This window comes from Protobothrops mucrosquamatus, unplaced genomic scaffold (genome assembly GCF_001527695.2).
Source record: "Protobothrops mucrosquamatus isolate PMUCROS unplaced genomic scaffold, P.Mucros_1.0 scaffold191, whole genome shotgun sequence".
NCBI classification, from domain to species: Eukaryota; Metazoa; Chordata; class Lepidosauria; order Squamata; family Viperidae; genus Protobothrops; species Protobothrops mucrosquamatus.
Window position 1 is genome coordinate 74,220 of NW_015386547.1, and position 14,179 is coordinate 88,398.

Genomic DNA, 14,179 nt, shown 5'->3' on the forward strand with positions numbered 1-14,179 from the left:
TCAATTTTTCTATAAAAATTACTAGGAAAGATGGTACTGTAGCATTCTTCAACCTGGATACCTTCCAGATGCATTGCAGTTGCTTTTCCCAGGCCGTGTTATCTGAAATTGTGGGAGCAATAGACTCCAGATGTTTGGAGAGTTCCAGGATAACTTTGGGTTCATTTTTACAATAAACGCTGTTTATGTTTCTTTGGTATTAGAAATACGTACCTGTAAAAGTGATCTCAATTCCCTGAAAAGAACTATTAAGCAATGATATACAGTAACTGAGCAGATCAGTTCCGCTCCACGTCTCCTTGGTGCAAACAATATTTTAAGTCTGCCGCTCTGATTCTTGACGGGCAGCTCAAAGGCAAGTCACGGGGCAATCCGAAACTTTAATCCCGCCTCGACGAAATGCTCCATAGCTGCATTCGGCTGGGGCGTGGAGGAAAAAGAAACGTCTCCGTAGGCCGGTTGTGAGGACGCTGAAAGCACGATGAGCGCCGAGTCGCTGACTGTGGATTGCATTATTCATCTCTTCTCGTACTTGGAAGTACCGGATCTACTCAGAGCAGCTCAAGTGAACAAGGTACACCCGCTCCCCAGTGTAGACTCCGCAGCAGACCAGGGATGGTGCGTACTTGACTGATACGCGGGGGTGATTCAGTCATGCTCAGTACCAGTTTTCCCCAACCAGCTACCGTTATAGCTGCCTAAGTCCCCTAATGGCTGTTGGGCATGAGATTTGCAATCCACGGATCGGGTTGCGGAAGGCTACTATAGATCACGCTAACTTCGATCCTTTCCTTCGTTTGCCCAACAAGAGTGCTCTTGCCTTTTCAAGGCGGGAGGGAAAACGTCCCAAACGGACCTTAAAATTCTCGAAGGAAAATGAAAGGGATTTCCGAATAGTTATTTTCGAAACAAGTCTTCAACTAGTTTAATAGAGGGGAGAAGACAGCGCGATCTTTTCTCCACCGCAAGAGCCTTTGACGGCGCCGTCACAACACGACGGGCCAACGCGTCGCTGCAGAAGCGAGGAAGAAGGGAGCCGGAAGTCTCACCCTTTCTAGGGAACTCAGCTGGCCGTGACGACATATCCGATTTTTGTTGGTTTACATCAGGGGTAGTCAACCTTGGCTCTCTTATGACTCGTGGACTTCAACTCCCAGAATTCCTGAGCCAGCTAAGCTGGCTCAGGAATTCTGGGAGTTGAAGTCCACGAGTCATAAAAGAGCCAAGGTTGACTACCCCTGGTTTACATGCTGGATCCAGTTTGGGTACTTCAGCATTGCGTGCTGCGGGGGCGGGGGAGCTCTACTTCTCACTTTGGGAACCTGCTTGACCTCCATTTTATTGTCTTGAGGGCTTCGGAGCTTTTCATAGGCAGTAAAGCATTTGGCCCCACTTGACTGGATGCCAGGAATGGCTTTACCAGCTGAGTTGATACCACTTGTAGGACTCTTTAAGGGTTGAAATTCAATAAGGCTTTCTTATTTCTCCCTAAAGTAGCGCCTTCCTGGGAATTAGGTGTACATTGAATAAAATGGACTTGGATCCTTGAGTAAACACAGTATGGGACTATCTTGCAGTTTTTCAAGCACTGGTTGAGTTCCTAAATTTTACTAAGCCATAGCTAATGTTGCATGACACACTAAACCAGAATTTATTCAATCTCATTTGGGTTTATAGGACACACAGAACTATAAACCAGAGGGGCTGGGTTGACACAGTATATTAGGCATGGGTTGACACAGTATATTAGGCATGTTTGGGGTTCAGTGTGTGGCATGAACCCAAGCATTGTGGTTAGTTCAGCTATTGTACTTAGTAGGTATACAATGAATTGCAGTTGAGTATTAAACATGAGCCATGTCATTATGGTTTATTCTATCATGGTTAAATCAAATCATATCTTTTGGTTCAGCTGCTTCTGAAACCTGCCATTCCTTTCCTTCCCATTTTAGGCATGGAATGAAGCAGCAGAGACCACCTTTCTCTGGAGGTGAGAGCAGCAAGAAATGGTGGAAAAGTCTGGATTTCACCTGAGAATGGATGTTAGTGGATACAGATTGTTGGATGAAGATACACTTATTTCCAACAATTTAGTCCTTGTTGTTAAGTGGGAGGGTGAATTATTATTTTTGCCACATCCTGCTTATGGTTTTCCCAGCGGTAGTGTTACTGGATCTCAATTGCAAAAGTTCAAACCAGCAAAAGGCCATCTTATACTTGCCTGGATTTTTGTAGCCCAGATCCGTAGGCTCAGTGAGAAATACCCAGTTGGTTTCTATATCAACAGAATGCTACACTAGAGAGACCTCCAGTCTGAGAAAACGTCTGTGCAGTCTTAAAAATCAGTTAATAGATGTACCTGGTAAATGCCATGGAAGTACCGTACTATAATCATATCTTTTTGCTTACTAAGTCTTAAAAGTTCCCTTTTATAAGAAAGGCTAGCCAGGTGCTGCCACCTACTGAGACTAAGCAGGCCTGATTGGTCTTTCACTGCCTGGAAACTCCATGGTAATGTCTAGAAAAATACAGTGTTTCTCAACCTTGACAATTTTAAGGCATGTGGACTTCAACTCCCAGAATTCCACAGCCAGCATTGCTGGCTGTGGAATTCTGGGAGTTGAAGTCCACATGCCTTAAAATTGTCAAGGTTGAGAAACACTGGATTGGAAAACTGAACCAGATGTATCAAGGGCATAATTATATTTCATATAAATATAAATATAGGACCATCATTTGAGGACCCTTCCATTTAATAGATACAGATGATGCAAAAAAGAAAAAGGCCTTCTTGGTCTTCTGTTTAACAGCATTTCAGCATTTGATAAAGACTGTCTTGTTCAAAGAAATTCTCATTTTATCAGAAATGTAAATTTCATTCTAGCTCCAGAATCAGCTTATATTTGCTATTTTTATTTCCTTAAATATGTAATTATATTTTATTGTTGTGAATCAGCCTTATGATTTTAAAGCTCAAGAAGAATATAAATGTTTAAATAATTTACAATGTGCCTATTGTAAATACTTGCATATTTGTTTATTCCACAGACTGTTAAGAAATGTAGGTGATTGCTCTATAATTGTTAGTAACTATTGAGTTCATGATATCTCTCAGTATTTACAGTACTTTAATTTTCTTATTACAAATTGAGATTTGAAGAATTCAGAAATGACATTAAAATAAACCTTCCAACATTCTTTTTAATCTAATAAATCATCACATTTTCAGAAGATGATTGTTAAAAAAATAAAATTACTATTTTGTAAAGCAGATTTGGAGAAAGCAATTTGCATTTCTCAGTAATAGTGCAATTGTTTATATTTATAGAAATATGTGTCTAAAAAAGTGGGCTTTCTGCAATATTTCTGTGATCCCAGGAATGCACTCTTGGAAAAAGTACTACCTTCATCGCTCAAAACTTGAATCTAAGATGACATCAGGACAGCCTTCTGTTGATTATACATGTAAAACTATGAGAGGACACAATGGTATGAGAAATGTGATAAACCATCAAAATAATCTTTTCTAGAAGAAAAAATATATTGCAATCATTTCTAATTCTCAACTTGCATTATACCATAGTTATGTTTATGGTTTGTATTCAGAAAAATAACTTCCAGTTCTGCAGTAATGGAAGTGCACAGGGTCCTAGAAAACTCTGTGTGCATTTTTAGAAAGCAAGAATTCATAATCTGAGAAAACATGCCTGGTATATGTACCATAGTTGTCAAATATTTTCCCAATCAATAGCTTGCCAATCCATAGGTTTTGGGCCTCCAGGGAATTTTAAACCAGTTTTCTGGGAAATTGTTGAATCCATATCCATCCGTCCATCCATCTATCCATCCGTCCATCCTCATACATTCATATAAGTGTAGAAACAATCTAAACCTATATAATTTCTCAAGATGGGTCTAATTCACCTCCTCCATTACTGTCATGGTTTCTGAATCTGAATGCAAATATTTGTTGGCTCAAAAAGCCTAATGAAATCATCCACTTTTACCCTGGCCGGAATGGCCTAACAGGGCTTGGAATCAATTTTCTATTTAGGAAGTTGAGTGAGGGAAGAAAAATCAATTGCATTGGTGGATGCAATTCCACTGTTGCAATTGCACCACTGCAGACCATTCCAACAAATACATTGCAAAGGTTCTCTAAGTCAGGGCTTTTCAACCAGTGGTACGGGTACCACCTGTGGTACATTGGCACCTGGCAGCTGGTATGTGACCATCCTAGAAAAGTAGCGGGGGAGGGGAATGAGCTGAATCAGTGGCAGCACCGCACAAGCCTAAGCAAGAGATGGCTGAAGCTGCAGGGCTGTCAGGGCTCAGCAGAAGTGCCAGGATCAGTGCTTCTTCAGGGCTGTCAGAGCTCAGTGGAAGCACCAGGATCAGAGCCAGGCTCCAGCTGGAGCTCGGCGCTGATCCTGGCGCTTCTGCTGAGCCCAGAAGAACCGCCGATCAGCTGGAATGTTGCAGCATCTCCAGGGTCTTGTGATTTACATTCAGATGCTTGGCAACTGATTCATATTTATGATGGTCACAGTGTCCCAGCATCATGTGAAGTGACCAAAACCTGCTGCAACCACCCAGCAGACGGGGGGGAATAAAAACCAAACACCCCCACCCCACCCCCGCTGCCAATCCCCAACAGAAATGCTCACAACAATGAAAACCTCGAACAGGAGGAAGAGCGCTGCAGGCAGGTGTCTTGCTCGGCTGTGCCTTGGGGGGCACTTTCTTCAGTGCTATTGTAACTTCGAACAGTCACTAAGCGAACTGTTGTAAGTCAAGGACTACCTGTACTTTATCACTTTTTTCCTTTTTTTTTTTTTTTGGTCATCAAGTTTTTGACATCTTGCTAGGCGACTGGTGGTACTCAGATATTGCCATATCCTAAAAGTGGTAGAATGGATGAAAAGGTTGAAAAGCCCTGCTCTAAATTTGTATTTTATGCACTTCTACTCATTTGTAATCCAATATTTTAAAACTGATCCAACTGCTAATATTTATAGTTGATTGTAAACGTACAGTGTATTATGCAAAGTGAAAATGCCATGGGATTGATAGTTTAGTTTTCAGAAAGAAACTGTTCTTCTGGAGCCATTGAACTAGATATTCAAGCCCCAATATTTTGCTCTTTAACAAAGATCTCTTGTGTTGCTGCAGGGGTGATATATGAAATGGCTTATCTATCAGAGAATGAGCATACGTTTGCAACAGGAAAAGTAAATTCCACTATATGTACTGTATCTTCTGATGGCACAGTCAGGGCATGGAATGTCCAAGAGGTAAGAAAAAGGAGCATGTAGAGTAAATAACTTCAAAGATTTGCAGAAGAAAGCCATAAAGACCTGGCTTTTTCCCAGGCTTTGGGCTAGTGTAGTTAATGCCCCCTTGGTTGGATGTTAGTTGATGCTGGGATGTTTTGTCTTTTTCTTTGTATCTGATTGTGTTTGATTATCTCTATTGTACTGTTTTTATTCAGGATTGTTTTTGTGTATTGTGAGCTGACAAAAGTCATTTGGAGTCAATATCAAATTAAATAAATATATAAAAGCTTTAAAAAATGTAGTACATACAAACTTTTTAAAAAACCCTAATGCATATTACTGAGCCCTTTGTTGAAAGTTGGAGGTCTGAAGCCTCCTCTACCAGAAGATCTCTGCATCATGACTCTCTTGTCCCACTTCCTGTTTTGGGATAGTGGCTTGATAATTTCCTGTTGCTACCACCTATCTTTCAGGAGTGGCACATCTGGTGTCTACCCCTGACCCCTAATGTGCTTCCTTTCTGATGATTGAAAGGTCAAAAAGCAAATGCAGAAATAATTTTTATAGTTCCACCTCCTGGCCATGTAGCCTAAAATAATGTGAATAGAGAATTCAGCCCATTTTTCCCCCATCCCTGCTTTAGAAGTAAACCAGCTTCTAAAAATAAACAAAATAAAAGATTAAAAAAACAGAAAAGAAAATGTAAAATACTCTATTCAATTTTATATAGTGAAATGCGAATAATCAGTGCTGTGAAAGAAAAGGTACAGTTACATCAATCATAGTCAGCAGTCTTAAATTCTAAAAGAAAATATATTGGCCTGTGTAGACCAGAAGATAATTCTTGTAGAAATGAGTGCTCTTTAGCAGAATCTCAGAGATCTCAGAAGAGATGCTGTTTACAATTGTTTTATAGATCATAAAACTATTCTAGAACAAAAGGAAACATTTTTGGATGTATCTGTAGTATGCATACATACTATTCAGTTCCTTAACTTCTATAGACAAAAAGAACATGTGATCACCATCTACATGTTCTACACCATCTCAGCTAGCTTCTGACAAGCAAAGTCAATGGAGGAAATCTAGATTTACTTAATGACTGCAGATTTATTTAACTGCGATTTGCTTAATGTCCATGACAAAAAATGATTGTGAAATTGGGTGTGACTCACTTAACAACTATGCCACTTAGCAGTGGAAGTTAGGATCCCAATTGTCATAAAATGAGAACTGTTTATATATCTATTCTTTTACTTCAATTGGCAGGAAGTTACTGTGATTAAAGGTTGTCTTCTTATTGTTCATGAAACAGAATTCTACAGTGAATATTCATCAATGCACTTAAACAATATAGATGATTAAATTTTTGATTGCCAAAGGAACCCCTTTAATTGAATTTCACCACTGAATATAGGCTGTTTATGGGATAATGGTGGTAAAATGAGCATTGTGCATTGCTGGATCAAAAATCTAAAGATAGTGAATCAGGCAAAACTGAATTTTGTTATCAAGAAGAAGGTGAATGATCTATGACAACTGATGAGTTTCAGGTAAGAAAGGCTGATAAGAGTGGTTGATGAACAATCAGCAGATCAAAGGGAAATTTCTGTCATATTGTTGCTACTCTTCCAAATTGCAAGATTTGTGCAAGATGCATCCTTTGTATGCTAATGGAAGAGATGAAAATGTCAAGAGTTGAAATTTGCCAGTAAGTCATGCTATGAGAATAACGATGACTTTCTTTACTGCCTTGTGACAATTGATGACACTCAGGATCATTATTGTGTCCCAGAAATGACTCACCCATCCAGGGAATATCATCACTAAATTTAACTTGCTTAAAAAAAATGTAAACCCTGGCTTTGGCAGGAAAACTCATGGTTACAGTTTTTGGGGACTTGGATAGTGCTATTCACATGGGTTTCCTGGAACCTGGCGCCACTATCAACTCAGTGCTAAACTGTAACATTCAAAACTTTGAAACAGTTAAGCAGAATCCAGAAGCAAGAAATAAATTTTGCTGGAAGGTGGTAACATTAAACTTGACATCCCATCAGCCACCCAAAAGGCAATTGCAAAGTTGGAGCTCACTATCTTACCCCAGTTCTGGCACCATGTGACTACTTTTTCCCTAAATTGAAAATTTACTCTCAAGGGAGTCGTTTGATCCAAATGAAGAGGTAGAAAGGACTCACCAAGGTCTGGGTAAAAGGATAAGTTAAATGAAGTTCTTTCATAACAGCTTTAAGATGCAAGTAGAGAAAGCTGACCCACTCTATTTAACACATTCAAGAAACAGCATTAAATAACATTCCAATAACGTTCTGAAAGTGGAATGTTATTTTGAAGATGTAGTGCGAGCTATATAAACAATCTGCTGTTTCTTGAAGAATGCAGCACATGAAAAATAGCTGATGAAGACATACCTGATGCAGATAACAAAAAATCATGTGAAAGGAAATAAAGTATTACAAATCTGGATATTTAGACCCTTTTTTCTCCCAAGACTGTTTTCACAACAATGCAATTTTTAAATTCTCTGATTTAATGGTCTTTGGGGGCATAGACATCACAACTGCGATCCAAAGGAAGTTCTTCTTTTATGTGAAATGAACTAAAGTCTTTTAGGAATTTTTGACCACAGCTCAGGACTTTGAAATACAATGGAAAAGTCTGACTCATTATCATGATCTAATAGAGAAATAAATTAAGTGAACAAGTTTCAACAAGATAAAAATTATTATTATTTTTTGCTAAATAAAATAAAAATACAGTTTTTCACCAAACAAGTGTATTGGAACAGAAACTAGATATCTTTTCATGGAAAAGTATTTCAGATTGAAAAGAATGCATGGTACATAAACTTGCAATAATGATTGCACTAACAGGAAGATGTGTTTTTTTAAAAAATGTTAATCAAATAGAATGAATTTTCTTTTTTCTTTTATCAGGGTAAACAGATTTGGTCTAGTCCCCAACAGGAATTTCCACCAGTAAATATTATCACATTTCCTGCATTTAACCTGGCAGCTACAGCAGACACTCAGGGGACAATCACACTCTGGCATGGGACTACAGGGGAAGAGCTTTCTACTTTTTCAGTGTTATCCACATCATGCTGTATGGTAGCCTACACAATAAAGAATAATCCATTCTTAATGGTAAGTAGCACACTAAAAGAGTTGATCGCCATCCTCAAGGAAGCTTTCTTCTGATTGCGAAATATTTATAAAATAGGACATTTTAAAGTTATAGAAACAAAAGTAGCCTGTTTACCTGTGGCAGCTGTGTCAGTCAGAAATCAGCACCATCCCTTTTGTGTGGCCATAACATCTTGGGGCATCCATGGAGTTTGGGAAGTAGCGCCTTTTTCTTACTTCACAGTTTAGCAGCATTTCCTCTAGACATGAAGCATGGGGAGTTTCCCATTGCTTGGAACTCCATTTCTCTTCTTAAAGCCTGGAATTTCCCCCTCTCCCTAAATGGCAAAAGTGATCATCCTATATTCTCCATAGTTGCTTGGAGGATTAGGATTGTGTCTTTCTCAATGCAGGAAGTTTTAAAGATGCCTGATTCCTCTTGACGTGAAAAGAAACTTTAACAAGGATGCTGAAAGGAGGCCAGGCACCAATTAGCTGCCACAATGTTACCCTATTGGTCAGCTGTAAGAAAAATATTATTTGTAGTTCAGGGGTTGACATTCAAGGCTTTATAGAGTTGATGGAATTAGCTTATGGTCCAATCAGCTTAGCAATTTTTGTAGATACTAACTTGCCAGAAATTGGCTGTAGTAGAGTAGAGCTTTTGCTTATCCCCAGTCTGTTATTTTGAATTTTTATGAAGTAATTAGCATCTCTGAAATTCATTGTATTTTGCATACTTTTTCCTCTTCTTTGATTTAGGTGGGCACTGAAGAAGGCTCACTTTATACCTTGGCAGCAACTGATCTAAGCCAAATTTTATACAAAAAATTGTTTCAGAACTGTGGTATACAGTTGTCTTTGTGTTCACCAGATGGACAATGGATACTTGTTTGTCCTAGTGATACTGCTTTTTCACCAAAGGTATGGCTTCTATTATGATGAAATGTGTCTGTTGAGACCTAGTGGCATTGCAGCAAAGCAGACAAAACCATTTGTAATTATTTCAGAAGGGCTAGCTAGGCAAAAAGCAAGAGAGATAAGAATGGCAAGGAAATAGAATTCAAGAGGTCAGAAAGGAAAACATCTTAACAGTTAAGAGATTCAACTCGCGGCGAGGGAGACTTTCCTTCACTGGAGGTGTGTATACAAAACATGGATGCCCATTTTTCAAGGTTACTACATAATGGATACCTGCAGTGGTTTGAGCTTGATGACTTATAACAAAGTAATTTGCAACTGTAATGTTCTTTGACATAGGGCAGTCTTGGTGGATTTTAGAATGGCTGCAATATTTCAATTCTTATGTTTCCTTCACATGACTAACATTCTGAATCTGATTGTTTCTGCTTCTATCGAGCTGTTCTTTCTGGGAAAACATTTGTGAAATGTAACCACAAAATTAATCTCAGCTAATACAGACTGAGGACAGTTACAGTAGCAAAATTATGGTTTTACTGTTTTGTGCTACATTGTATGTCATCCTGAGAGTTTTGGATCTGACTTATTAAATGAGTAAATAAAATAAGCATTTGTGTTTGCTCCGTGTTTATTCTTTGCCTTTCTTTAACAAGTTGCTAAAGAAAACTAAGAACTTGAAATTTGTCAAATTAGTTTTTGGGTTCTAATAGACATTATTATGTTCAGATTTTTCTAACAAATTGGTAATCTGCCTGTAGCAGATCTTGTATATCAAGGTTTCACCTGTAGATAGTAGCCTAGGTTCAAAGAATGGTATTTCTAACTTTATGGTAAGGTTTGCATTTTTCAAATGGGAACAAGTTTCAAAAGTCATGTATGATGCAGAACGGAGGTTTGCAATTCAAATAAGATGGGTCAGGTATTAGAAGCTGTGGATTATAAGAAGATCAAAGGCTCAACTCCCAGCATTTTAGAAAGGTTTAGAAAGGATTTTTTGGAAAGTTGCTGCCAAGCAATATAAACCAGATGCTGGTAACCAGGTGCTTTCTCAAGCATTTGAACCATAATTCCCATCGGACATGCTGGCTAGAGCTGAATGTAGATACACCATTTTTTAATCTCATGGATAGACAGTCCTGAGATAAATCAGTGTCCCTAGTTGGGATAAAAAGTTTAATATATTGACATATATTTTTGAATAAAGTTCAAAAGTTGCACTGATATTTCTAAAAAGTATAAAATAAATGTTTGAATCCCAGCTTATTGGTATGATTTTCTTTTTGCGTATCAGGTATTTAACACACATTATGCAGTTCAGCCAGAAGATGATGATTTGATGCTATCTAGTCCTTTACCTATTATAAATCATTGTGATGTGATGTGCTGGTTACCAGCAGAATCAGCAAGAATTGCCATTTTGCACAAAAATGAGATGTGCCACATTGATAGCTTTGATATAGTAATTGAGAAGTCTAAATACAAAAAGAATGTAACAGGTAGGTTTCATCAAGTTGTTGAGTAATTTTAGAAGTGCCACTGGATATTTAAAATGTGCTGGACCATAATGGAGAAAAATATAAAATGTTTTGTCAGACAGTAACATTATTAAGACTAAATATATCCAAATAGTAGCTTTTTACTATTTTTGACAACAATATATCCAAAGTTTTTCTATACAAACATACAGGTGTCATTTCTAATCCCTGAATAATACTCTGGGGAAAATCCTTTCTGACAGCTTTTAGAGTTTCTTAGATTACATAATCTTCTAAAATGACTTACTCTATTTGAAGTTCTGTAGAAATCTAGAGCCTTTAATTCCTTTTGAGTATTCATTCTTTGTTATTTGAAATACTCATACCCTACTTTGCTACCACAAAGTCTCCTGGAATATTTACAAAAAAGGAAATATGTGATAGTTGGAGTGGACAAAATGGTAAAAGAAATATAAATTATATTGGATGGTTGAATTGCCTAGAAGATTGGTAATATACAGATTCTAAATTAATAGTTGGCAATCTAGTGCATATGATAGTTGGAATGGAGAGAAAGGTAAAAGAACTATGGCTGATAATTGGTTGGTTGAATTGCCTAGATGATTGGTAATATACAGATTCTAATGACTTGCAATTTGTTGTAAACTGCCCAGAGTTACGTTGCAGTGAAATGGGCAGCAAACAAATTTAATAAATAAAATTTATTTATTTTTTACCAGGCTGTCCTGTCCTTGGTTAAGCTTTTTCTTTTTCTTTTATTTCTTTCAATTTTTATTGTTCTTATTACTTTCAGTTAAGATAAGCTTCGATTTGCTCACTAATGGTTGCCTAAATGCCTATGATACAGCCCCAGCTGGTGGTATGGACTTTCTTGGGGCAGCCCTATGTCCCAAGTGTAGAGACTCTGGTGAGTGGTAGCCACCAAGATGTCTCTGGAGCAGGGGTTCTCAACCTTGGCAACTTTAAGACTTGTGGACTTCAACTCCCAGAATTCCTCAGCCACAAGTCTTAAAGTTGCCAAGGTTGAGAACCCCTGCTCTGGAGGAATGAATCCCATTGCTCATGCTATGCCAGAAGACTGGGTGACTTTGGGCCTGTCCCTCTCAGCCCAATTCGCCTCACAGAGTTTTTGTCGTGGGGAAAATAGCATTATTGGATATGTTCATCGCCTTGAGTTATTTATAAAAAAATAATAAAGGCAAGATATAAATAAAATTAATAAAATAATGTTATCAAGTGAAACTGTCTTCCCATCTTTGATGTTATTTGGCAGTGTCAGGATTGCAATTCTCAGAACTCCTGATCAATATGACAAAGAACATTTGGGTGAAATAGAATACAGATTTTGATTGTTTATATGATACAAGAATGAGTGCTATATTCTTTTTATGCAAAAGCTCAACAGGTTGCAAGCTTCACACTGCCAGCCCAACAGCAGATGATAAATATGAAAGGATTTGGCAAACAAACCCTTCTTATAGCAGCTGGACCAGAACTGACAGTATACTCTCTGAGTGGGACTGTATTGATGGCTTTCAAGGATCATCATAAAATTATTACATCTATTTGGGTGGTATAGTGACTCTTCCTCATTTACAGACATTTTAGTCTATTATTTTGCTAAAAAAAAAAACCTGAGTAGTTGTTACTTTCTGCTCTGCATAAGTATTAGGTATATTTAACTAAACAACTTTCCATCCTACCCCAGGATCCTTTTCATGTCGTGACATCTTCCATGGACCTTTCACTCCGTGTGTACTCCTGGAAAAATAACAAATCCTCTTTGTTGACAAGTTGCTATCATTTATTGGGAGGATCTCACAGATGGTCAAGGTAAGTTTCATCTTTTTAAAACTGTTACGGTTTGTTGGCATTTTAACGGCCTAGTGACAGTGTGAACATTTCATTTAGTATTTTTCAAATGTGATTATAGTATTGAGCACCCACTGGCAATTTATCTTGTTCAGAACTCCCGTATAACTAGTTGACAGTTTCTCCTGCCTGAACTTGTCTATTTAAGATGTAGCAGAGAAGTCTTTTGTGTATTCATGCAGGCTTTCTGCACAGAGAAATTCCTCCATTCGTCCCCAAGTTGTTACATGCAGGTTGAAAATTTCCTTTTCTTATTCAGCTTTGAAACCTCATCTGACCCTTTCAGGCTGATTAGAGAATATTTTAACCTGATTTGTTAATTATTAACCATGGTGTTCTCTTTAAAAGGCGGATTAAAAATGTTTAATTTCTTATTGTATATCTCAAACAGGGTGTGGGAGATCCGCTTTTCCTTTCTTTATGGTGATACCTACTCACCAATTTATCCAAGCATTAGCAGGTTAAGAATAGCCTTGATATATCAAGTAATCTCTGTATATTTTTAAATTCTTTAACATATTTTTTTATAATCACAAGTATTTGTATCTGAAGACCACACTGAAGTATATTACTCAAAGATAAACTTTCCAATTGCAAATTACAGAACCAAGTGTAGTGTATCATGCAATGAGCCAACTGATGTAGGCTTTGGAGTATATCTCAGCCTGCAAAGAAATACTCTGTTCCATGTAAAACCTGGGTCCATAGTTTGATTTCTTGTACTTTACATATTGAATTATTTCAATCTGACTTGTTTAACCAAGTACAACGCAAATATTTCATTCATAGTGGCTTCAGATCTGTGACATGCGATGATGTCAGTATTGTTGGAATAGTGGCTGGAATTGATGGCAAAGACATTTTAAGAGCATATTCCTTTCATCTGTAGGAGTTCTGTGCACTTGTTTCACTCTAAATCTTATCCACCAAGTTGTCCAACTCAAATGATAATAGAAGCATGATTGAAACCACTACAACTAATTGACTGAAGTGATCAATTACATTTTCAATAACCAATTTGACTAAATTCCACTTGACTTGAAAAAGACCTACAAGAGCTTTGTTTAGCTTTATTAAATGTACCTTATACCTTAGATGTGTGTGTGTATAATTTTACATTCTGTGTTTACATATGCTTGTTTTGCTTTTTCTATTTTTCCATTAATAAATGCTACTTTCTAAACATTATTTCTGAATATACAGTATAAATTATATTCTCCAAGTTTTTTGTACATTGTGGAAAAATACTTCATAGACTAAATGTCATTATAAATAAGCAGATAACCTGTTTGCTGCATGAACAATGTGTATTTCAAAAATCATTTCATAGGGATCACCAAAGGTTATGTACTAGAGCAGTGATGGCGAACCTTTTAGAGACCGAGTGCCCAAATTGCAACCCAAAACCCACTTATGTATCATCAGGTGCTGGGTGGGCGTGGCCCATTAGGGGATATGGCCCATTGGGTGG

General features: G+C 37.6%; 1 protein-coding gene across 3 annotated transcripts; it reads left to right on the forward strand.

Annotated features, from left to right (window-relative positions):
- Positions 1–376: 376 nt before the first annotated feature.
- FBXW12 (F-box and WD repeat domain containing 12) lies at positions 377–13,906 on the forward strand. Of its 3 annotated transcripts, none has more exons than XM_015813748.1 (10): positions 377–574; positions 1,953–1,990; positions 3,329–3,489; positions 5,173–5,294; positions 8,231–8,440; positions 9,182–9,343; positions 10,632–10,836; positions 12,234–12,409; positions 12,545–12,669; positions 13,498–13,906. In XM_015813748.1, exons 1-10 carry the CDS (start codon positions 482–484, stop codon positions 13,595–13,597), a joined length of 1,392 nt encoding a protein of 463 aa, XP_015669234.1. In that variant the 5' UTR covers positions 377–481; the 3' UTR covers positions 13,598–13,906. The 3 variants fall into 3 exon arrangements, with proteins under 3 accessions (XP_015669234.1, XP_015669235.1, XP_015669236.1); XM_015813749.1 differs by having other exon boundaries at positions 12,234–12,406; XM_015813750.1 differs by having other exon boundaries at positions 469–574; positions 3,379–3,489.
- The last annotated feature ends 273 nt before the right edge of the window (positions 13,907–14,179 follow it).